The following is a 22,397-nucleotide window of genomic DNA, read 5'->3' as shown; positions in this document are numbered from 1 at the left end:
CTGAAGAACAACATATTTTCATATATCACTGTAACACTTCACTGTTGTGTACAATGCATTCTGTCCACATCCACTGCAATACAACGTTCAAATACAGTATGTTACATTCGGCCTTGGAGTATGTTTTAAATAAAAAAGAAAACGTTTTCCATATAAAACCATTTCAATAACTCTTTATTGCCATGCAAATTATACAGAAATCAGAAATTGCGACCAACTGTCTTATTCCATGAAGCAAGATAAAAGTCAGTCATTTACACAAGAAAGGAATCAAAAGTTCACATAATGTTAAACAGAGAGGTCTACAAAGTCTGAAATGTCTCAAAAGTAACATATTAATCATCCACTAAGTGCACAAGATTAGTTACTAAACATTATTTGTGCCCTGAAACAAAGTGGAACCACTGGCAGTCTTCTTACAAGTGTTTAAAGCATTCCACAATTTATAAATGATAACAACAATAAATTGATTCTTAATGACCACAGTGTGAAAAACACAAAAATAGCCATTTTTATTCAAGGAATTCCAACAGCAAAATCTTAGAGGAACGTTGCTTTCAGTTATTGTTAACATTTCAGAAAGAGAGTTCAAGTGCATTGGCTGATTTCCATGTGAGGTACAGCACCTACATCACTTAGTGACAGGAACAATTCTCAGGCAGTTTTATGGTGTCAACATTGAACAACCATTCCATAAATAGTCAGCATGTAGCAACATCATGTCAGCATGTAACATGTCAAGTCACACCAGTTTGCATCAGTCTCTGTTGAGTGTGTTTAGTAACTGTAGTTGCTTGACCTCGTATGCTAATTACCCAGAGTGTCCACCCCCTGCAAGGTCAAGGAGTGAACCGGCAGCTTCCTGGGCCTCTGCATCCAGCTGTAGTATCTCTACCGTCTCCAGATCCAGCTCTGCGTTTCCAGGAAGCACTAGGTACTCATACTGGTTAAACTGGTAATAATGGAGCTCAATGTAGCCACTGTCAGCAAGCGGGTCTTTCTCTCCCTCTTTTTCTGCCTCCTCATGAAGTGTCACAGACTCTATAGCAACCAGCTCCTCATGGTCAGGGGTCATAGAGCAGGGCGCACTGGAGGAAAGGTCATCTGGGGAGGGGGGGTAAGAGCCATGAAACAAGGAACGGATATGTCATATGTATTGTAGTAGTAGGTCTAGACTGGAAAATGTATTTGTGTGATTACACAACTGACACACACCTACTACAATGAATTAAGAACAATTAGTGTATCCTTAGCAGTTCACAGTTACATAATTCAGCTGTTGCCACAGAGATGTTCAGCTCTGTGTGTAAGAAATACAACCACTCATTGACACAAGCTGAAAATCACTTTGCATAAGAACCACACACTAAAAGAGACACATAAAGAGGGCAGTCCTGGTGTTGCTGTGGCTATAGGTTGCCAGGGCAATGCCAGGTTGTTCCCATGACAATGCCACCCAAACACACCAGTTTTGCAATCCTGAGAGAAAGTCAGACTAGACAAGTTGAAGACTTAGGGAGTCACTTTCACAAAGTTAACTAGTCATGTAGAATAATGGGGAAACTCTCACAAAAAATCATTCCAAACGTTTTTTCCCCCCCCATTTACTTTCTTCCTGAGAGGGTGCATTTGGTATTTGAGATCTATTCAAGCATACCTGGGTTTTGATTGTGATTTTTCAATATCTACCTACCTGACATTTCGACTGTTTCACACATGACTGGTGGCCCATAATCAGCTGCCTCCTGCCTATAAATGCACAGCATTAAAGACAACATGTGGATGTTAATTACTCTGTCAAATTAGGGAAGGGATTCAACTGGTATTCATTATAAGTAGATTTTTTTTAGGAACATCAAAAATATGGAAAATGTGAAGCCCACTATGATGCATGATTTATTCCCATGTGTTTATACTTACAATACAGGATTGTTAAGTAGATTGACATTGGTACTGTGACAATAGTGTGTTTTCTTCAGCACCTCTAAAAGAGCAGGTCGATACTCTGGGCACACACACCAGAGTGAGCCTTTTCCACCAGACTGTAAGGACATCACACAAAATGACTAATACCTAATAACACACAAATATCCAAGTAGACACCATATATGACGGAGGAAACAGATATTGGTGGCAAATTTGCTGGAGTCCTTACCTTACACTTCTCTCTGCTGATGCGGCGAAAGCTCTTATTTAGAGACAGGTTGTGCCGAACTGAATTCCTCCACCCACCTGGGGCAGCCCTGTAGTAGGGGAAAGAGTTGACGATCCACTCATAGATATCCTTCACCGGCAGCTGTTTCTCCGGCGAATCCTCTATTGCCATGAATATGAGGCTGCTGAATGAGTATGGGGGCTTCCCGAGGGCACGGGGGCCCGGCGGGGGAGGGACGAGGTCCCGAGGTTCTACGTAGGCCAGTGAGGAGGTCTTGAGCAGAGGTTGCATAGGCAGAAGGTTCCGTCTCTGGTGAAGCCAGCTTAAACAGGTCAGGTCGTCTTGGTCAGATAGGAGAGGTGACCCGAGGCAGTGTGAGGTGAGCTCATCAAAGGGCTGAGAAGGTGTGGGACAGGATGGGGACGAGTGTGAGCAAGGGAGGGAGAGAAAGGAGGGGGAGAGAGGAGGAGAGGAGGGTACAGTGGCAGAAGAATGAGGCAGAGAGGGGGACAGTGAAAGGTTTTTGCAGGGAGTGCTGGGGGACTGGATGGGAGAGAGGGGTGGCAGTGAATGATCTTTCTCCATCGCTCTCCCTGCTACAAACAAGTGCAGGTGATATTCACATGAACCTGGTAAAAAAATCAATAAAGAACCTGTAATCAATCATTTGTTTGACATAATTGGAAACAAAGGTCTGTATAGTGATAAACCAAATATGCAATAATCAAACTATACTAACATTATAATTAAAGAGGTTGTAATCAAAGACTCTCAAGAAATTAAAATGCATAGTTAAAGACAGATCCAGAGGTAGAGTGGACAAAAGAGTCGTCCAGTTCAAAGTCCTAACAAATTATTTTTGCACCACTATTCATGTGTAAATGATTTAGCAAGCCATCAAGCGAATCTACAGGCTCTGGACGACGGGGACAGACAGGTGCATAGAAGAGATAGGTGGTTAACATTACGTTAATTGTTGTTAAGTCAGTCAAAATTCCTACATTTCCGTCCAGTTAGCAAACAAAACTAAAATGAAGCCGCATGGTGTTCCACCTGAGAAAATGGCGCTAGAATATTAAGTTACATTTTCAACAATTAGCAAGCTAACCATTCTTTTGTGGACATATCTAGGTGCTGAGATAGGGACGGGTGCAAACAAGAGTAACTTACCTTTTATGCCAAACTAATACAAAGTTGATAAGATGTAAATGTGCATCAACGGGGATGCATTTAACAGTAGAAATTATTTCGTTTGAACAATCCAGCGGCTAGAACCCAGAGAACGCACGAATTATCACTGGTGTGCGCGTTCTTACTTTTCCCTGGTTTCCTTAGTAACCAAAAGGACGCTTTGCAGCAGGCGCGCCTCTTGCTCGACCTTAAAGTGACATGCCCATTTGATTCATGACTGAGTCTGCATTAAAGCAGTAGACACTCATTTTCTTTTAGCAAATTGAGGCCAAACAAGGGGCTATTCTGCTTTACTGAAATACTCACAAATATTAGCCCCATATTAAATCTGTATCAGATGGCAAACTACCAGTTTTGAAAGCTTTCCATTCTTACAGGTTATGCATATAATAATGTATGTATTAAATTACAGCTATAACAAGGAACACATAACAATGATCCAGTTTTTTTGTATGTTTTTCTTTACTTTACATCCAAAACATCGGATTACTCAATAGGTTCACTTCATCACACACATCAACTGAAATGAAAACGTATAAACTGCTTTCGTTTAAAATTCACTCATTTTGTTTTTGTTTTACTACAAAAATAAAAACACTGCTGTTCATGCTTCCAATAGCACAGATAAATACAAAAGGAGTTATACAAGTGTGTGCTTCACGACATACACAATATTTCAGCACAGAATGTTAATCCAGGGAGTTGCAATTTGAACTGGACGACTCTTTTGCAATATAGATACGTATTTGATATAGCCAAAACTGTTTGCATTCTCCTAATATTCGTTCATTGGTCATTTTGGTTGTCTGCCTGTTTAGACTATTAGACAGCCAAGGGACAAAGAGTTTACAAGGTTCTTAGAGGTCCATTTTTGTTGAAGTGAAAACCCTTAACTCTGAAGATATTTTTCAATAAGCTATCCATTCATCCACAGTCTTACATGCCTTATTCAGTCTGAGTTTGTTTAAGGAGTTCATCAACACTTTAGTCCCCAAAACAAACAACCTACAACAAGCAAATATCTACAGACCATTTTGGTACAGTGGCCAAAGGCAAGTGTAGTAATGACACTCCACGAAGTTTGCTAAAGGTAATTGAAAGTTCCATGCTAGCAGACCCTGATGGATGGGCACTACCAGGTCACCTGACCAGGTGAGAGGTGAGCCAGTAAATGATGATTGGCTGAAAAACAGCAGTTGCCATGGTGATGTAAAGGCGGAAGCGGGGCTTGACGCTTGCTCCAGCACCCATGGAGTCGGAGGACAGCGAGGAAAGAATCTTCATCTTGAGTGAGCGGACCTGAGAAGAGAGATGTAACTGAATATATACTGGAAAGGATAGATGTGTTCATCTCATATTACCATATACCATCATACTGACTTGGGAGTGTTATAACCTTCATAATGTATCTCATGTTTCAATTTAATAACAAACACTATTGTCTGGTTACCTACAGCAAACAAACACAATAATCTTAATCATTAATCATTTAACCATTCATCTTAATCATTAATCTCTCTGCAAAGAAATGCAGTCTTACATTACATCACTTTATACTGCATAACCACCATTAGTTTCATACCCACTATGTTACGATCATCATCATGCTAAAAATAACATGGTACAGCATGCTACATGCTAATAAACCATTTTCCAAAAACTAAAACTGTTATGGTTGAACACCTGGCAGTTTCTGGTAATTAATTAATAAATTGATTAATTAATTAAGTCACTTTTGGATTACTTGAGAACTCATTTGGACTCTTTGGACATTCTGTTTGCTTGTGCTTGGCTATTTTCTTCACTATTTGACAGATGTTAGGATATTTGCTTGGGGCGTTTCTGAAATTATCATGATCATAAACTACAAATAAGGGGTCATAACAAGCATGTCATTTAAATGTGTATGTAAAAGGGACATGTCAGTGAACTAAGCAGAACTATTCATTTACATCTTCAATATTTCGTAGATCACAACATGTACACCACATTATCACACTTTTTTTCACGGCTCTACAGAGTGCTGCAGAAAGTTCCATTCACATGAATGGGCCTTCCCAACGTTTGGAGGTCTGTTAAATCTATGTAATTACCATTGCAAAGTATGTAATGACCGCTGTCAATGGCAACAGGTTTTGTGCTTTTGACTCTGCTGCACATCGGGGTGATTATCCCTTGCTCACATCATATCACAATGGTCATTAATAAACTGAGTTATGTAAAACTGTGAACTCACTATGAAAAACATGAGGGCACAGGAACTCCAGGCCAAAGCAACATAGTAGCCATCACTGCCAAAGAGGAGTCCACAGAGGACAGTGAAGATCATCCTAAACCAGAGAGAGGCAACAGTTTAGATTCATTTCATTGAACTCATTTAAGGTCAGGAATGGTCTCCATGCTCCTTTACATAACAGCAACATGTTAATGTGCATTAAAATAAAGCTGAGTTTCAGTACAGTGATGCCAGAAAAAGCCTTACCCCACATATTTGTATCCACTGTAAGCGATGAGATCAAAGGTAGAAAGATCAGAGTGCACGGTAAGCAAGTACAAGCTCAACAGCATGGCCAACACCTCAATGACCATCCACACCAGGGCAGTGCTGGCACACAGCCCCAACACCTCTGGACTGAACCTGTTCCACAGGAGACATAAACAAGAGAGGGAACAACAGGTAAGCAGGTCTGATATGATTGATTGATTGATTGTTTCCATTTATTGCCAGTTCAGCAGCTATGGCTATATCGAGGCAAATACAGTTGAAAAGTATTCATATGATGTTTACCAAATAAATGAATAGCTTAGATAAGTTTCAATACATACTAAAAAGTTCAAAACTTTTAAAGGTGGGACCTTATTGAAAATATCTACAACATTATCTTTTTTTAAAAACTGCTGCCTTTTCATTCTCAGTGCAGAGCAAGTTAGAATATGCTTAATTGATAGGGGGCTACAACAAAAATGACAAAGTAGGGGTGCACCTCCAGTTAACAAAAAAATGTGTGTTAATCTAGAATGACCAATTCGACACCTTGTATATACAACTTGGTCACGTCTACATGAAAAGGATTGAGTTATTGTTTGTTTTACAGTGTTACATATTTCATGCAGCTTATTGTCCACACAATCATCCCATTCAGCTTGCCATTTCTCATTTATATAAGAACATAGTACAGGTCTGATATGACAATACACTGTATGGGCCAGGCAATCTTTCACTATGAGCATGTAATAAAACAACAGAAGGTGCTATGTGGAGGGTTTTTTAATGACCTAGAAATACCAAAAGAATGCAAAGAAACAAAAATGCCTGTCCAGATTTCCACTGAAATTAGCACACAAAACAGCAAGCCCGGGTCTTATGTCCTGGGTACCATGTGTGGTGCTGTATTCTATAAAATGTGAGTTGATGGAAGAGTGCAGTGTGACTGTATTCAGGACTACTCCACATAGCTCCTTTATTTAAAAGTACAAATAGGGGATACGCAGGTAAACACATATTTAACCTTTTCTGGATTCCAAGGGCCATCCCAGCTAGCAAAATGTAGGTGATGAAAGCCATTGCTATGACAAAAAGAAACCTCAATTAGAATCAGAATCAGGACAGTGACTGTTTTTCAAGACAAATGAAGAATTTTTCAGACTTTGTGAAATTTAACTAATGTAGGCGTACATCAAGCATTCTACATTACTGGAAGAGGGAATATTAACATGATCACAACCAAAGTTATTTTCATCTCGTCACCCATGTCATCAGCACTAGTAGTATTAGCCTTGACTCACAGGGTATGTAGAGGTCAGGAGCATTCACATCATGTCGGGGAGGCAGGGGAGTATCTCTGTGGTATCGCACTTCCCAGTCCTAATGAAATCACAATATGAAATAAAACAAGAATTAGACACACTGTCTTGTAGTGTTGTCACGATACCAAAATTATGACTTCGATACGATACCTGCCATAAATATCACGATGCTCGATACTGAAACGATACTATGGCGAAATCCTAAGATATCTGGAAAAGAAAGGACTCATACCTCCTCCAAGTGTATTTGTGTTGAATTCGGTGCACTTTTGTAGTGTGTAGGTCAATTCTGGGTTCTAGGTTTACATTGTGTTGTGTTTTGCCAATAAAGTAGCTTTAAATAGCCAAACTAGGCTAGATCAAGGTCAGTGTTGAAATTACTGCATGCAAATCACTGAATGCTATGCAGAGGGGCCTAATCTTTAGGCCATCTGATGTACAGTATTCCCTAGGCCTTCCCGTGTTCATGGGATTTCTTTGACAGTTGCAAAGGGAAAAATGTGAGGATAGTCTTCTTTGCGCCCAGTGTACAAGTACGACGTTCCAACCACTTAGGTCTTCGTCAGATAGGCCTACACCATTACCTGTTGCAATATGTCTGTGTGCATTCCTACATTAGCCTACGTCTATTTCTTTGATAACATGATTTGCTACCACGTAACAATAAGCCGTTATTATTATTAGGACTGACTCAACACGCTTTGGTGGTATTATATGCTGTGGGCTTTAATTAGCGCATTTCGGGTAGCCTATCCTACATCTGGGCAATACTTATTGAACAAATTGCAGTCTACATGCCATGACAAATATTACCAGTAGTACTGACCAAACATGAAATAAATTGTTTACAAGTTATGGTAATGTTATTCTGGCGTGAACATTGCGCTTTCATCACGTTAGCACCCTATGATTACAGCTCGTTATGTCTCGTCAAAATGATTACAGCTCATTATGTCTCGTCAAAATTCATTGATGAAGGAAGGTTCGCTTTATCCCAGAGAACTCGTTTCACTTAGGCTAGACTAAAACAGAAGAGAAGAACTTGGCACCATGTAGTCGTGTTTTCAAACGGGCCTCTGTGTACCTGATGGCTTGCCTTCACTATTCGCGATGTATCCGAAATAGTTGCAGATTTCACTTCACCTTTTGTTTTATCCACAAGGCCGAGGACGGTCGGCAAAGAACTACTGTATGTTGCTTGCGCTTACAGAGACGTGGATTAGGCCAGAGAATACTGCCACACCTCCAATTTTGCTTTTTCGCATACAAGTCGTCCGTCTGGTAGAGGAGGCGGGACAGGCTTTCTCGTCTCTGATGATTGGAGGTTTACACAGTTGCTGCCTGCTCAGGTCCACAACTTGTTTGAATATCATGCCATCATGATAACTGAGCCATACAAATTATGCTTGGTGGTTATTTATCGCCCTCCAGGACAACTTGGGAACTTTGTGAATGAGTTGGACATTCTACTGTCTGCTATTCCAATGGATGCATGCCCATTATTAATCCTTGGCGATTTTAATCTTCATTTGGATAACTCGTCTTCAATTGACTTCCTGTCCTTACTCTCCTCATTTAATATCACACGTGTCCACAGTCCTCCTACTCACAAGGCTGGTAAAGATCTTGATTTAATTCTGGTACGTAACTGTAATACAGACAACGTTTTGGTTAATCCATTACATGTATCGGATCATCACTTTATCAGATTCTCTGTGCGTCTCCTGGATAACCCAGCAGCTCCTCCTCCGACAATTTTGTTCCGGCGTAATCTCAGAAGCCTCTCAAGCGACCATTTTGCAACATTAGTAACATCTGCTTTACCTACTCCTAGCTCATTCTTGGCACTGGAGGTTAATGACGCTACAGAGACTCTCTGCTCTACACTGGCATCTTGTCTGAATGCAGCATGTCCTCTTTCATCAAGACCTACTCGTTCTAAACCTCGTCATCCATGGCTGACGAACAGTGTAGTCTCAGTACGAAAGGAACTTAGAGCTGCTGAGAGGAAATGGCGTAAATCCAGAGATGGAAATGATCTTAGTAACTACCAGTCTTTGCTGTCATCCTTTTCATCCACTGTTACACTTGCAAAAAGGCATTCTATCAAAGCAAGATTGAGAGCGCCACTGACAGTAGAAAACTTTTTTCTACTTTCAAATCTCTTCTCAATCCTCCACCACCACCATCAACTACTTCACTGTCAGCAGATGACTTTGCAACATTTTTTACTGAAAAAGTTGCTAAAATAAGTGCTCAGTTTGATGCTCCTATAAGGAGGGCTTTGCCTTGTGTTAGTATGACCACATCATTTGACTCTTTCTCTCCTCTTGATGAGGAGGCAGTCTCTCAATTGCTTCAGCGATGTCGTCCAACAACATGCCCATTAGATCCTGTCCCGTCCACTCTTCTACAGTCTCTCTCACCCGCTGTTCTACCAGCAGTCACACATGTATTTAATGCTTCACTCAGTTCTGGAATAGTTCCTTATTCTTTTAAACAGGCTAGGGTTACACCTCTGCTAAAGAAAAGTACACTTAATCCAACTGAGGTGAAGAACTACAGACCTGTCTCCCTTCTTCCATTCTTGTGAAAGGTTTTGGAGAAAGTGGTCTTCAAGCAAGTTTGTGACTTTCTTCATCAGAATAATCTACTAGACCCTATGCAGTCTGGTTTCAAGAATGGTCATTCTACTGAAACTGCTCTTCTGTCTGTGACTGAAGCATTGAGAGTAGCTAAGTCCTCTGCTCAGTCATCAATATTAATTCTACTAGATTTATCTGCAGCCTTTGATACTGTTAACCATGACATTCTCCTATCTATACTATCTGAACTGGGAATTTCTGGAAAAGCTCTTGACTGGTTTGAATCTTACCTTAAAGGGCGTTCTTTCAACGTGTCTTGGCAGGGACAGGTATCTAAGTCTCATGACCTCACCACAGGTGTGCCTCAGGGATCAGTATTAGGACCCTTGCTTTTCTCTATTTACACCACTTCCTTAGGTGATACCATTCGCTCCCATGGATTTGACTATCACTGTTATGCAGACGACACTCAACTTTACCTGTCTTTCCCACCTGATGACTCTAGTGTTTCCCACCGGATTTCTGCATGCCTTAAGGATATTTCAGCCTGGATGAAAGATCGGCAACTTCAGCTTAATCTCTCAAAAACAGAGTTTTTGGTGTTTCCAGCTAAAACAGCTATTCCCCAACAGATTAACATCCAGCTTGACTCAACTTCACTGACCCCAACTAGATCGGCACGAAACTTGGGCGTTGTAATTGATGACCGACTTAACTTCTCTGAGCATATAGCTTCTATTGCAAAATCATGTCTTTACAACATTAGGAAGATCAGACCTTATCTGACACAAGATTCCACACAACTTCTTGTTCAGACCATGGTCATCTCTAAGCTGGACTATTGTAATTCACTATTAGCTGGCTTACCCGCTTGTGTAACAAGATCATTACAGCTGATTCAGAATGCTGGAGCACGCCTGGTCTTCAATCAGCCAAAGAGGACACATGTAACTCCTCTCCTAGTTACTCTCCATTGGCTCCCTATAGTAGCCAGAATTAAATTTAAATCTCTCACTTTGGCCTATAGGACACTAACTAGATCTGCTCCTAGTTATTTTATTTCAATAATCAAGCCTTACATCCCCAACCGCCCACTGCGGTCTTCTGGTGAGCGCATGTTGTGTCGACCAGTCATGAAAACTGGGTCTAATTCCAGACTCTTTTCTTCAGTGGTTCCATGTTGGTGGAATGAATTGCCCAGTGCTCTCCGTTCCTGTGGTAGTTTTGGGTCATTTAAGAGGGGTCTCATTCCTAAGACATTCCTATTCAACATTTACTTAGTTGTTTAAGCACTTGTGTGTTATGGTTTGTATAATGTTGTTTTATTTTAATTGGGCTGTTAATTAATTTGACATTATTGTTTATTATTGATATTCTCCTTAATGTAGTCTTAGCATATCATTGTTTTTATATTATTGATTGAATGGACATTATTGTTTATTATTGCCTTTCCCCCTTTTTTTTCCATTGCTTTTTTATTAGGCTATTGATTGAATTGATATTATTGTGTACTATAACTATTCTCCTTACTATATTTGACCTACATTCTAATCTGTTCCCTGTTCAATTTTAAATATTATGTTGTTTTGTATTTATGTGTCGCTTTGGACAAAGGCGTCTGCTAAATCCATAACCATAACCATGTTGACGTTGGCTGCGCACTCACTCACTCACTCAGAGCTGCCTGCTTGACACGCCCACTTGCCTAGATGCGTGCAAGGAGCAGTGAGAGCAGCAGTTCACGCAGACACAGAACGTTAATTTTAATAAAGTATCGATTCTAAAAACGTCGGAAATCGCATCGTTTTTTGTGTGAAGGCATCGTGATACCTTTTTAGTATCGATACACCGTGCAACACTACTGCCTTGTCTTCATCGGGACATGGAGTATTTTGTGTACTGCATCTGACAATGGACAGATAATGCACAGGACAAAACCTTTTTTCATATACACTATGATTATGGAATATCTTTGAAGGAGTCACTGGCCGTGGTTCTCACAACTTTTTATCTGCTCATCCCCCAAAATCTATTGGCCATGTCTCCCAACCAACTGATTTGACAGTGCAGTAACCGTTAGTGTTAACCACTGCATAAAACGCAAAGCAGAAGCTAATATGTAACAATGTATTGTCAACAACAAGAAGTGCAATGCAAATAAGTATATGTATCGGTCAGTCATCCAGATCTTACATAAGCAGTATAGTCACCCATTCTCAAACAGAAACAATATGGAAACACTGTGAATTGTGGGTCTACAGCTAGGGCTGATGAGTATCCCAATTTCTAAACCTGTTGGACTTTTTAAAAATAACTTTTTAATTCAGACAGAAAATCATTTTTTGACCCCTCACATATTTCTCGCCCCATAGTTTAAGAATCCCTATCGTAAGGCACAGTATGGCGGCAATAGAATAACTGAGAAGGAGCCTGCAAAGTATGAATATGGTCAGCTAACACACCACCATAATTAGATTAGAATGTAATTTACCTGATGCGTATAGGGGAACATGAGGAGCATCAGTTTCTTCATTACATATTTGGTGTCAACGGCGAAGAAGTGCTTCAACTTGTTCATGGAAACAAACCGGCCTATCTGTGATTTGGGGGAAAAGAGAATATTCACACAGTTCTAACAGCGGCGACTCCAAATCTAACACAGAAAAGCCTTCCAGATGAAACCACATCATGTCTCAAGACCAAGTCTTACCTCTTTATTGACAATATCCTTCCCCTGGTTGGCAATTGAGGAACCATACATCATGGCAGCATTGGCCATCGGATCAGCAAATAAATTGTTCACGCCAGCGCCACCCCCACCACCACCAGGGGGTCCACTCATGTTGTACCCTGAATTGTAGTAGCCCTGACTGGACATTGGAGGCCCTCCGGAGCTGGTATCATCAAAAAGCAAGGGGTCTCCAGCTGGTGGACCTGTGCGAGCTCTTGGTTTAGCTGTATAAATACCAAACAAAATATATTTGTGTCAGTTTATGAGGCTGTGCTGGGGAGCACTATTCCATGCAGCCCAACACAGTCGATCCAACATACAAAATCAGGGGGAAAACCCCTGATATATCCTGCACAGCTAAAGCGTTAACCTACAATTAGCCTGTCCTACTTGAAGTAAATGATATTCATTAGACACAAAATTGCACAACTGAAGGAACTATAACTGTGGAATTTCTACTATGACTGCACATTTAAGTTATAATGTTATTTTGCATGTTAGAACTACCTTGAGAATCATGCACAATAACGTTATGACAAACACTACCGGATTTTTCTCTCTGCAAAAATTGGTCTGCCCAGGTTACATGGCAGAAGCTGAGCCAGCTATCACCAAACTTAGAAAAGTTTGTCTAAAAGAATGTCATCCAATTATCGTCCAAAATAACAAGCCTTACTGTAAGTTGAGCAAGTTTACAAAGTTTAGATAAGTTAGCGATATATAGGACAGGTAAATGGCCGTAGTAAACTGTTATCGTTGACTGGTAGTAATGTGACGTTACTTACTCGCTCTATGTCCATGGTGAGGAAGGTCCATTTTCTATCGTAGGATGACCCTAAAAATAAATGAAAAAAGACAAGTAATCTACTTGTTAGATACCTTGTGTGTTTGCCAAACCGTTTGGTTAACGTGTTCTCCCTACTGCTGGCAGCAGATGTTACTTCGTCAGCTGGGCATCCACGTCAATTGCTAGCTAGATAGCTAATGTTAGCTAGACTAACTACCTCATCTACATCAAAGAGCTCCCTGTAACTTTACAAACAGCAGCCTTTAACTCTCTCAAATTGATTCAACGAAGTGGTATCAGTCATTCAAAGCAATGACATAGTACTTACAACCACAAATTGAATACAAGTTTTATCATTTCTAAGCTAACATCGATTAGCTGACACTTACTAGCTACGTGTCTACCAGTGCCTCCACTGACCCGCCTTCCAGCTTTCAGTCATTGGTCCATGAATCTTTGCCTGCGTGGCAAGCGTTGCAATCCCGATGACTTTATTGGTCAATGAGCATTTTTTTGTTTTGATAAATTCTACAAAGCAATTGGTGAAACAGAATGTCAGTCAATACACAAAAGTTTACTAATTATTAAGCATTCATTAATTGTACATTCATAGATAGATAGATAGATAGATAGGCTAGAGCCACAAAAGTTAACGACAGTGTTCCAGCAGCAATAGCCTAGGCTACAAACACAGCACCAGAGAATGTCTAATAAGGACTCTGACAGCACTCACACCCCAAAACAGAAAAGGTTGGGACGTTGTGTAAAATGTGGATAAAAACAGAATGTAATAATCTGCAAATCTCTTAAACTCATAATTAGTTGCAAAAAGGACACAGTATATCAAATTTGAAAATGACAAATTTGACTATTTCATGCAAATATATGTTTATTTTGAATTTGATATCAGCAACATGTTTCAAAAAAGGTATGAAAAAAGAGCATCACGAGAGGCAGGGTCTCTAGAAGTAAAGATGTATGGGTATTAATAATCACTAATCTGTGTTCACATGATGAAACAATATGGGTTTGTGTGAATGTACAGAAGCACCAGAGTCCATCTGATCAAAAGTCCTGGACTCAATTTTATACACTGACCATTTTCTCACCCATTCATGGCCGGTCATTTTTGACCGAGAACACAATGGGTGTTCTAAAGTTAAATAGGCTAAAACACCCAATGAAAATGATCACAATGATCATCATGATCAATGAGCCTCATGATAGTCAGAGTAAATTAACAACTTTTTTGAGAGAAAATAATTGTCAATCGGACAAATTTGACCACGAACACAATAGGCTATGGTCAAAAAGAACTTGTTTGACCAGTAAGTTGTATAGCCTAGTGGATGTGAGGTAGGATATTGTCCATATAAACTAACTGCTACGATATTATGCAACATCCATACAAGCCAAACTTCCTCCAGCCAAGATGGTTTAGGTAGCCTAAAGCCTATTCTCGTTTGCATAACCTATAGGTAGGCCTATATAGCCTACAGTTCACGTTTGATGTGTCATGTAGTAGGCTAGGGTAGCCTATTTTAGTCTACAACTTTACTCATCAGCGATGATTATATAGGCCAACTGGGTGGTTTGACAAACTCAACAAATTATACAACTGGTTTTGTCGAGTTAAACGGAAGTGGTATGATTAAAATATTCAAATCAAATGGCCTTGAAGTAATGAAGATGTGTGATTTATGTGTCAGTAGGTGAGGTGTGCCTGTCCACTGTGTTCTGCACCTGCACATATGAGACGTCAAGATGCCTTCGGCAGTGTTTGTGCTCAGCCCATAGTAAAAGAAAGCCCTACGCAATCATTTCTGCAGGTCACCACATGTCTCAGAGAGCGAAAAGGGTGTGGCATCTCGGCATTCCATAAGCATGAGTCATGGTCCTCAGTTTCCCTCTCTTTCTGATTGTTGATACTAGAGAGCTACCGTGACCCAGCGATTTCCCCTTAAGCTGAGACAAAGTTTCAGAATGAGAAAAAGTAGAAACTGAAATAAAGCAGGAATCTAATGGCTAGAATTTCAACGTCTGTAAAAGATTTGGTAAAACACTTTGTAACTTGATTTTGAAAAGTGCTAGGCTACACATTATTATTATTATTACAGTGCATGAAAATGCACTGTACTGTTCTTCCTAGGCTTCTTCTTATTATTATTCCGCTTACCACTTTTTCCGTACGCAATTTCTCTTGAACAGTTAAACTTAGAAACTTAATTCAAACTTTGTTACGTAGGTCTTCAAACGGACCAAGCTGCTATGTCTTTTCAACTTTGAAACTTTTATACTTTTTAAACTATTAAAGAAAAACTTTTAAAAATCCCCATAGACTTAACATTGCCGATTATGACATCATAATACGGCCATTAAGCACTAGAATCCTATGACAGGTGTTCAGGCCACCTGCAGCCTCAGGCTTTAAGCATACAATCTTGGTCAATTAAGACTACACATCCTATTCAACTGTTTCCTCTGCCCAAAACTGTTTCAAAATAAAAGTCCTCACTACAATAATCCACTGTTAAACAATGTAACCCATTAAACTACTGAACTTTTTACATTCAACTTTTAAACGGTCTACTTTTAAACTATCATTAAACTATCTATCTATTAAACTAGCTGTCTATCAACAACTTTAAACTATCTACATTCAACTTTTAAACTATATACATTCAACTTTTAAACAGTCTACTTTTAAACTATTATTAAAATATCTATTAAATTAGCTGTCTATCAACAACTTTTAACTTGTCATCAACTATGTCAACACTTGTCATCAACTATGACTCCTACCCACTGTAGCTAGTTAGCATGGTTAGCATAGTTAGCATGTTAGCATTGCTAACATTGTTAGCATTTTTAACAAAACTGCTAAAAATGATTAGCTAGGTTAGCTAAGTCACATGGTTAGCATAGTTAGCATGTTAGCATGTTAGTTAGCATAGTTAGCATAACAACTAAAAATGATTAGTTAGGTTAGCTAAGTCACAATGTTAGCATAGTTAGCATGTTAACATTGTTAGCATGCTAAATAGATAGATAGATAGATAGATAGATAGATACTTTATTGATCCCCAGGGGAAATTCAAGAAAAATGAAAAATGATAAGCTAGGTTAGCTAAGTCACATGGTTAACATAGTTAGCATGTTAGCATGTTTAGCAAAACTGCTAGAAAACGTTACTTAAGTTAGCTAAGTAGCATGGTTAATATGTTAGCGTTGATAGTACTGCTATAAAACATTAGCTAAGTAGCATGGTTAGCATAGTTAAAAATCTTAGCATAACTGCTAGCAAACATTAGAGCCATTCCAACTTTCAGTTATCGTCAAATATCTACCTATACACAGCCATTAAACTATTTGAATATCAACATTCATTAAACTTTCAGTCTGTCAACAACTTTTAAACTATTTACCTTCAACTTTTAAACGGTCTACTTTTAAACTATCATTAAACTATCTATTAAACTAGCTGTCTATCAACAACTTTTAAACTATCTACTGCCTATCAACAACTTTTAAACTATCTACATTCAGCTTTTAAACAGTCTACTTTTAAACTATCAACTTTTATTAAGCTATGCAACCACCATGTCTATCCTAGCATCACCATAGTAACCATCTCTGTATTATCTGTTTTAACTATACATGATATTTTACATCACATCTTTAGCATTTTCATGCACTGGTAATTCCTTGGAATTGCATTTCTAGTTATTATTATTATTTGTAATTGTGCAAAAAATAGCTTATAGTCTAGGCGAAATAAAAGTTAGGCTAAACTAAAAAAATTCACCAATCCATAATCTTTCAATTAAATGACATTGGCCATATTTTTCTTGATATTGTCATCGACGTATGAATATAACCATGCCCATAGTCTACACTCTAGGCTATAGGCCTAGTAGCCTAGGTTATAAAACATATTTTGAAATAAAACCGAGCAGGCCTAATTAGGAATTCTTAAGAAGGTAAGAATGTAGGCATGGTTGAACGGAAGTGGACGTGTTTCCAGCTTTGAACGTGCTTCAACAATGTCCTGATGTGACAGACGGGCAGTCAGCTGTCATAATCAGCTGGAACACATTGTTCCTGAAGAAAGAAAACAAGTACATGAAGAACTTTGAACCTGTAAGCTAATAGCTCATATAACGGAACATTCAGTCTTAAAAAAAGAGGATGGACTAGCCTATAAGACTGCTGCGAAAAATGTTAGAGCAGTCTCGTGCACCTAATGTCTGAGTCATTTTATGACCCAGGCGGCTTTCCCTGCTTTCAATTAATGTGGTAGCCCAGCCTCTCTAGCCTAAATTATAGGCTAGGCTACTGTGGTAGGCCTGTAAGACAGTTTCATTTTTGTCATCACTAGAGTAGCCTAGGCCTAGTTTAATAAAAAAAAAAAACTTAAAACCCTTTTCACTGCCGATGTAGCTAGGCTAGACACAACGCTAAAATACAGAATGAAAATAAAATATGACATTATCAAAATTTATCATTCATTTTCAATTGTAAAACAATTTGATGGGTAGCAGACATGGTGATTGATTGTGGGCTAGTCTACATAGGCCTACTACAAGAACCAGAGAATGTCTAATAATCCGTAGCCGGGCTCTGGAAGAACACAAGCCGAACTGTCAAAACGGGATTCCCGGAAAAATCTAAATATGGTCATATACGTCACTCACAGTTCCCTTGTGCCTGTGATCCGTGACTTGCCCGCACCATTTCCCGAAATGGGAGGGGCGTAACGTATTCAGCTGTAAAATATTGGGTGTTTATAATCCAATGACTCCTCCGTAATCTCACTAGAGTCTGAACCTGAATCTATGCGAAGGGTCATGCCACATCAGATGTTCGTATTCTAAAGACATTTTTGGCTGTTTTGCGAGTCAACACGTGCTTCATCGTTTCCCCATACCCCCTGGATATTGGATTATTCTTCCCGGCAATAGGTGGTGCTTCCTTAATTTTGAAAGTGCTGTATTTGCTTGAGCAGTGGACAGATTGGTGTGGTTAAAAAGACATCGGTTTACTCTTTCAGCTGTATTACATTGTGTAGCCGGGGAACACAAGGACACTAAGTGAAACATCGCATATATGTATCGGAACTATCTCAGAGGAACCGACCAGACCTTCTCCGAGAGTAGCTCTGGCTCCGGATCAAACCCAGCTACGGTAACAAGTAGCACTACCGCGCAGCAACAACAGGTGAGTTACCTTAAGGAGCAGTATTTATCATCGATTCTCGGTTTAATTGTACATATGCTACCCTGTTCAAGTGAATAGACTATGTCAGATGCTGCCAGCAATACCAACTTAATATTGCCAAGGTATGCTGTAAGCATTTCCCATAGCCTACCTTACACTGATTAACTCTACTTTTTTTTTGTCTAGGCTAAGCTCTAGTCTGACTGACTGGTGGCACATTATCTCTTCGAAAGCCACTCTTAGTTTACAACACAATGGCACATTTGTTAATAAATTGTGAGCAGACTTTTTCAATGAAGAAGTAATAACCATGATGTTATTTACTCACATGGTTCAATAACTAGGCTAGGCCTATATTAGCTTAGGCTACTATAGGCTACTAACTCTTTGTGATTTAATGAACTAAGAGATTGAAGCTTAATTTCTTTTTTTGTCTGCAACCACAGAAGTTTTCTGTGGCAGGATCCAGTCAGTTCGTGCCCAGCCTCAATGCAATCACTTCAAATCAGGATCTCCAGTGGCTGGTACAACCATCCATCATTGGCCCTCCAGGACCCTCAAGACCCTTGCGTCACCCTTACGCCATGACAGTTGGTGCTCATTCCATGGGGGGCTCTCACCCTCATCAGAGCCACATTATCCGCCCAGGGGTTATACGAGCTCCTACCGGGTCAGGGAACTCCACAAGACGTCGCACTGATGAACATGTAAGATGGTCCTTACAGTTGTGGTTGTTTGTGTGTGTATCTGTGTGCGTGTGTATATACGTATGTGTGTGTGTGTGTGTGGTGGGGGCCTGATGGAATCCACTGTCTTTTAGTCCACATAGAGGAAGAGGGAGTGCTAGGTTGACAGTTGAATAGACAGATGTTTGAGTCAGTGCTTCAGTAGTGTGTAATATCCTGTAAGAAGAGTGACTGCTTGGTTGTGCAGTATCACCAGGAAAGGATAAGTGGAGAGAGGTCACAGCTAGAAGAAAGAGGAACTCCTTCAGAATGCGTAGCAGAGCTTTATCCTGGTGTAGTAAATCACATTATTTTGTTGTGATATATACTATTGTAAAGGCAGTATATATCATGTTGGAAAAAGATGTTTATTTACATTCTTCAAATGTGTTCTAGATGTAATCAGTGTGACACATGTATTTGTCCATATTGACCTCTCACCCTCATATACATTTTCAGACAAGAGTTAACTGTGTGAAATAATGCGACAGGAAATGGAATATCATGTGACTCATTGGGGTAAATCATATGACTCAAACATGAGTCATCAAGGGGGTCTAGGTGTGACTCATCATTATGTGTGAGGGTGAGGGAATAAAGGGTACGCACAGACAGACAGACAAAGGACAGAGATGCTCTAAAATCATTGGACGGGTAAATGACAAATGTTGAGATGGGGGTCATTAGTTTTACATGGAGTCCCAGTCACTCACATGCAATAACACAACAGTTCCAGCAGGTGGCAGTGATAGACTTGTGTTGGAATAATGTGGACTACAATGATCTTAGGCCTACACAAAATGAATGAGAATTTCAGTTTCACACTGACTGTTGCATAGAACCACTTCAGTCAGTTATATCAAATCCACTTTAACTGAAATTATACATCCTTCATATGCTGTATTTTTATCATTGCAGTTATCCCCAGAGGAGCAAGAACGACGAAGAATCAGAAGAGAGCGAAACAAAATGGCTGCTGCTAAATGCAGAAACCGCAGAAGGGAACTGACTGACACACTTCAAAGTGTAAGTTCAAGTCCATTAGGAAAAATTCACAGTGGAATTTTCTCTGCTGTAAAACACATCTGATTTTTTTCGTAGTTGTTTTTCTTGGTACAAGGTAATATGAAATCTCTTTTCTCTTCTACAGGAGACAGACGAGTTGGAGGACGAGAAGTCCCGTCTACAAAAGGAGATTGCAAACCTGCAGAAAGAGAAAGAGAAGCTTGAACTGGTTCTCGAGGCCCATCGCCCCATTTGCAAGACCCAGGATTCCGACTCTGACTCCGACTCTCGTCCTAAACTTCCTACTCTTCGAGGCATCAAGATTGAACCAGCTGACTCGGATCTACCGAGACCCTCCACCTCAGCCCAGGCTAAAGCAGACAAACCCAAGCCCAAAATAACCATTCCACCGCCACCTGCCCCAGCCTCCTCATCTGCCATCCATGTTGAATCTGAAGCTCTGCACACACCTGTGCTCATGTCCACGCCATCGCTCACACCGTTCACATCCAGCCTGATCTTTACCTACCCATCGGCCTCACTGGAGGCAGGGCCCTCGGTGACCGCACAAAACCTCAGCCTTCCTGGTCCCTCGACTTCCACCCAACACAGCACTATCCAGGCCTCAAGGAGACATGAGCCTTGTGGAATTGCCCATCGTCGTAGCAGCAGTAGTGGTGACCAGTCAGATCACTCGCTCAACTCTCCAACTATCCTGACCTTGTGATGTTCATCAATTAAGATGACATCAAAGAAAACATGGCTAGTCTAGAAGGTGACAATGTGTCAATTGAAAGTATTTTAAAAACAAAGCAAAACATTTCAACTAATGAAAAGGAATGGAATGAAAGAAATGAAAACTAATGAAACATTATCCCAGTCCTATACTTAAGAATATTTCAAATACTATGCCATAGTATGTGCTAACATTTGTCTTTTTTAAAGGTCAACTCTAAAGAACACTTTATTTATACAGTATCTATTATATCTTCATTAAATGAATCTACTTATTGAGCTTCCAATAACATTATCACAAAGCGAAAGACACTTCCTGCTGGTTTGCTATCCACTAATGGCATGACTGAGGGCAGACTGTAGAGTTTGTGGCAGCGCCGCTGTTGACATCTCTGAGTACGTTGGTTGAATTGTTGTGCATTAAATCAGATGTATGTCTTCATTTTGATGATGTCATACATTTTCTTGTACCCATTAAGTGAGCATTATCAAGAAAGAAAAAAAAAACGTTAATTTTAATTTATGGGGTGGAATTATTATAATTTATCTTTAACATCTCTCTTAGCCTCTATACATTGTACTAAAAGCCCATTTCATTACACTGACATAATGTAGCAGACCTATCAAATTCTACATATTTCATGTGAATATATGATCACTATGCACTTGAAATTACTGAGTGTTACACTATTTTGTAAGGTGTGTTATTATGTCTGAGATGTTTCAATAGAGAGGTAATATATGTAACTGTATGACATGAAGACACAACCAAGGCTGGACCATAGGGGTACGTCTAGATATTTATTTTGGAAAAAAAATATATAATATTTTTGTAAGAGTTGTTTGTTACCAGTCTGTAATAACAAGTGTGTACTGTGAGACTACAACATGTTGTCTGAGTAAATAAAAATAGTGACTCATGTCTGATCTGGGTGTCTTTGTTTTTGGTCGAAACAAATATTACATTAGTGTTCACATGGCCACATGATTAAAATTTAGTTTAAAAGAATGACCAATATATTAAGTGTTGATCCTTCTTCACCTCGGCCTCCATTTTGTCCTTAGTATATGTTGTTAACCCAAACAACATACAGTACACATCATTCCAAATGATGAGTTACAGTTATATCCATATACCACAGGTCGGATGCATAATGGAACAGGTTATGTTACACCAAGGTTACACCAAGTTATGGGGGGCAAAAGAATGCCTCAACCTCATGTGACTCAGGGGCGACTCATTCCATGGTAAAAAGAGAGGGGACAATTTAGGAAGGGAGGAGGAAGGGAGGACTTGGTACACAATTTCCTTTTAGGATGTCCTGAAACCAGACAAAGACAAGCGCTGTGACTCGCGCACACCGATGACTGTTCAGTTGCTCAAAAACAAATAAATAAATAAATACATAAACCCTCCTCTGAACCCATGTTTATGACTAAAGTGTTTGAAAACGTTTAC

General features: G+C 39.7%; 3 protein-coding genes across 5 annotated transcripts; 1 reads left to right on the top strand and 2 right to left on the bottom strand.

Annotated features, from left to right (window-relative positions):
* Positions 1-215: 215 nt before the first annotated feature.
* Positions 216-3,397, bottom strand: LOC143132723 (forkhead box protein N2-like). Its single transcript, XM_076292441.1, has 5 exons — positions 3,326-3,397; positions 2,156-2,784; positions 1,921-2,042; positions 1,694-1,749; positions 216-1,104 (listed from the first exon to the last, which is right to left on the bottom strand). Exons 2-5 carry the CDS (start codon positions 2,738-2,740, stop codon positions 812-814), a joined length of 1,056 nt encoding a protein of 351 aa, XP_076148556.1. The 5' UTR covers positions 2,741-2,784; positions 3,326-3,397; the 3' UTR covers positions 216-811.
* Positions 3,398-3,789: 392 nt separating this feature from the next.
* yif1a (Yip1 interacting factor homolog A (S. cerevisiae)) lies at positions 3,790-13,692 on the bottom strand. Of its 3 annotated transcripts, none has more exons than XM_076292442.1 (9): positions 13,646-13,692; positions 13,255-13,304; positions 12,449-12,693; positions 12,230-12,334; positions 7,133-7,211; positions 6,856-6,913; positions 5,829-5,984; positions 5,583-5,676; positions 3,790-4,645 (listed from the first exon to the last, which is right to left on the bottom strand). In XM_076292442.1, the coding sequence occupies exons 2-9, from the start codon at positions 13,283-13,285 to the stop codon at positions 4,487-4,489; spliced, it is 927 nt and encodes a 308-aa protein (XP_076148557.1). In that variant the 5' UTR covers positions 13,286-13,304; positions 13,646-13,692; the 3' UTR covers positions 3,790-4,486. The 3 variants fall into 3 exon arrangements, with proteins under 3 accessions (XP_076148557.1, XP_076148559.1, XP_076148558.1); XM_076292444.1 differs by lacking the exon at positions 13,646-13,692 and adding an exon at positions 13,585-13,603; XM_076292443.1 differs by lacking the exon at positions 13,646-13,692 and having other exon boundaries at positions 13,255-13,639.
* Positions 13,693-18,069: 4,377 nt separating this feature from the next.
* Positions 18,070-21,860, top strand: fosl1a (FOS like 1, AP-1 transcription factor subunit a). Its single transcript, XM_076292432.1, has 4 exons — positions 18,070-18,473; positions 18,920-19,180; positions 20,117-20,224; positions 20,349-21,860. The coding sequence occupies exons 1-4, from the start codon at positions 18,363-18,365 to the stop codon at positions 20,928-20,930; spliced, it is 1,062 nt and encodes a 353-aa protein (XP_076148547.1). The 5' UTR covers positions 18,070-18,362; the 3' UTR covers positions 20,931-21,860.
* The last annotated feature ends 537 nt before the right edge of the window (positions 21,861-22,397 follow it).

Source organism: Alosa pseudoharengus, unplaced genomic scaffold (assembly GCF_046254945.1).
Source record: "Alosa pseudoharengus isolate Yale_2024_CS ecotype anadromous, Long Island Sound unplaced genomic scaffold, YU_APseudo_1.1 YU_APseudo_1.1_scf_19, whole genome shotgun sequence".
NCBI classification, from domain to species: Eukaryota; Metazoa; Chordata; class Actinopteri; order Clupeiformes; family Clupeidae; genus Alosa; species Alosa pseudoharengus.
The sequence above is the reverse complement of the archived record's forward strand: the minus strand, read 5'-3'. Positions and strand labels throughout refer to the sequence as shown.

Excerpts from the sequence above, each read along its gene's own strand:
- LOC143132723 (XM_076292441.1), bottom strand. The coding sequence starts at position 2,740 with ATGGAGAAAGATCATTCACTGCCACCCCTCTCTCCCATCCAGTCCCCC. Across the intron at positions 1,750-1,920 it reads CTACTTAACAATCCTGTATT|GCAGGAGGCAGCTGATTATG; the intron begins GTAAGTATAAAC and ends GTGCATTTATAG. Across the intron at positions 1,105-1,693 it reads TGAAACAGTCGAAATGTCAG|ATGACCTTTCCTCCAGTGCG; the intron begins GTAGGTAGATAT and ends CCCCCTCCCCAG.
- yif1a (XM_076292442.1), bottom strand. The coding sequence starts at position 13,285 with ATGGACCTTCCTCACCATGGACATAGAGCGA. Across the intron at positions 12,335-12,448 it reads AGGATATTGTCAATAAAGAG|ATAGGCCGGTTTGTTTCCAT; the intron begins GTAAGACTTGGT and ends CCCAAATCACAG. Across the intron at positions 5,677-5,828 it reads AGTGGATACAAATATGTGGG|GATGATCTTCACTGTCCTCT; the intron begins GTAAGGCTTTTT and ends TCTCTGGTTTAG.
- fosl1a (XM_076292432.1), top strand. The coding sequence starts at position 18,363 with ATGTATCGGAACTATCTCAGAGGAACCGACCAGACCTTCTCCGAGAGT. Across the intron at positions 19,181-20,116 it reads GACGTCGCACTGATGAACAT|TTATCCCCAGAGGAGCAAGA; the intron begins GTAAGATGGTCC and ends TTATCATTGCAG. Across the intron at positions 20,225-20,348 it reads TGACTGACACACTTCAAAGT|GAGACAGACGAGTTGGAGGA; the intron begins GTAAGTTCAAGT and ends TCTCTTCTACAG.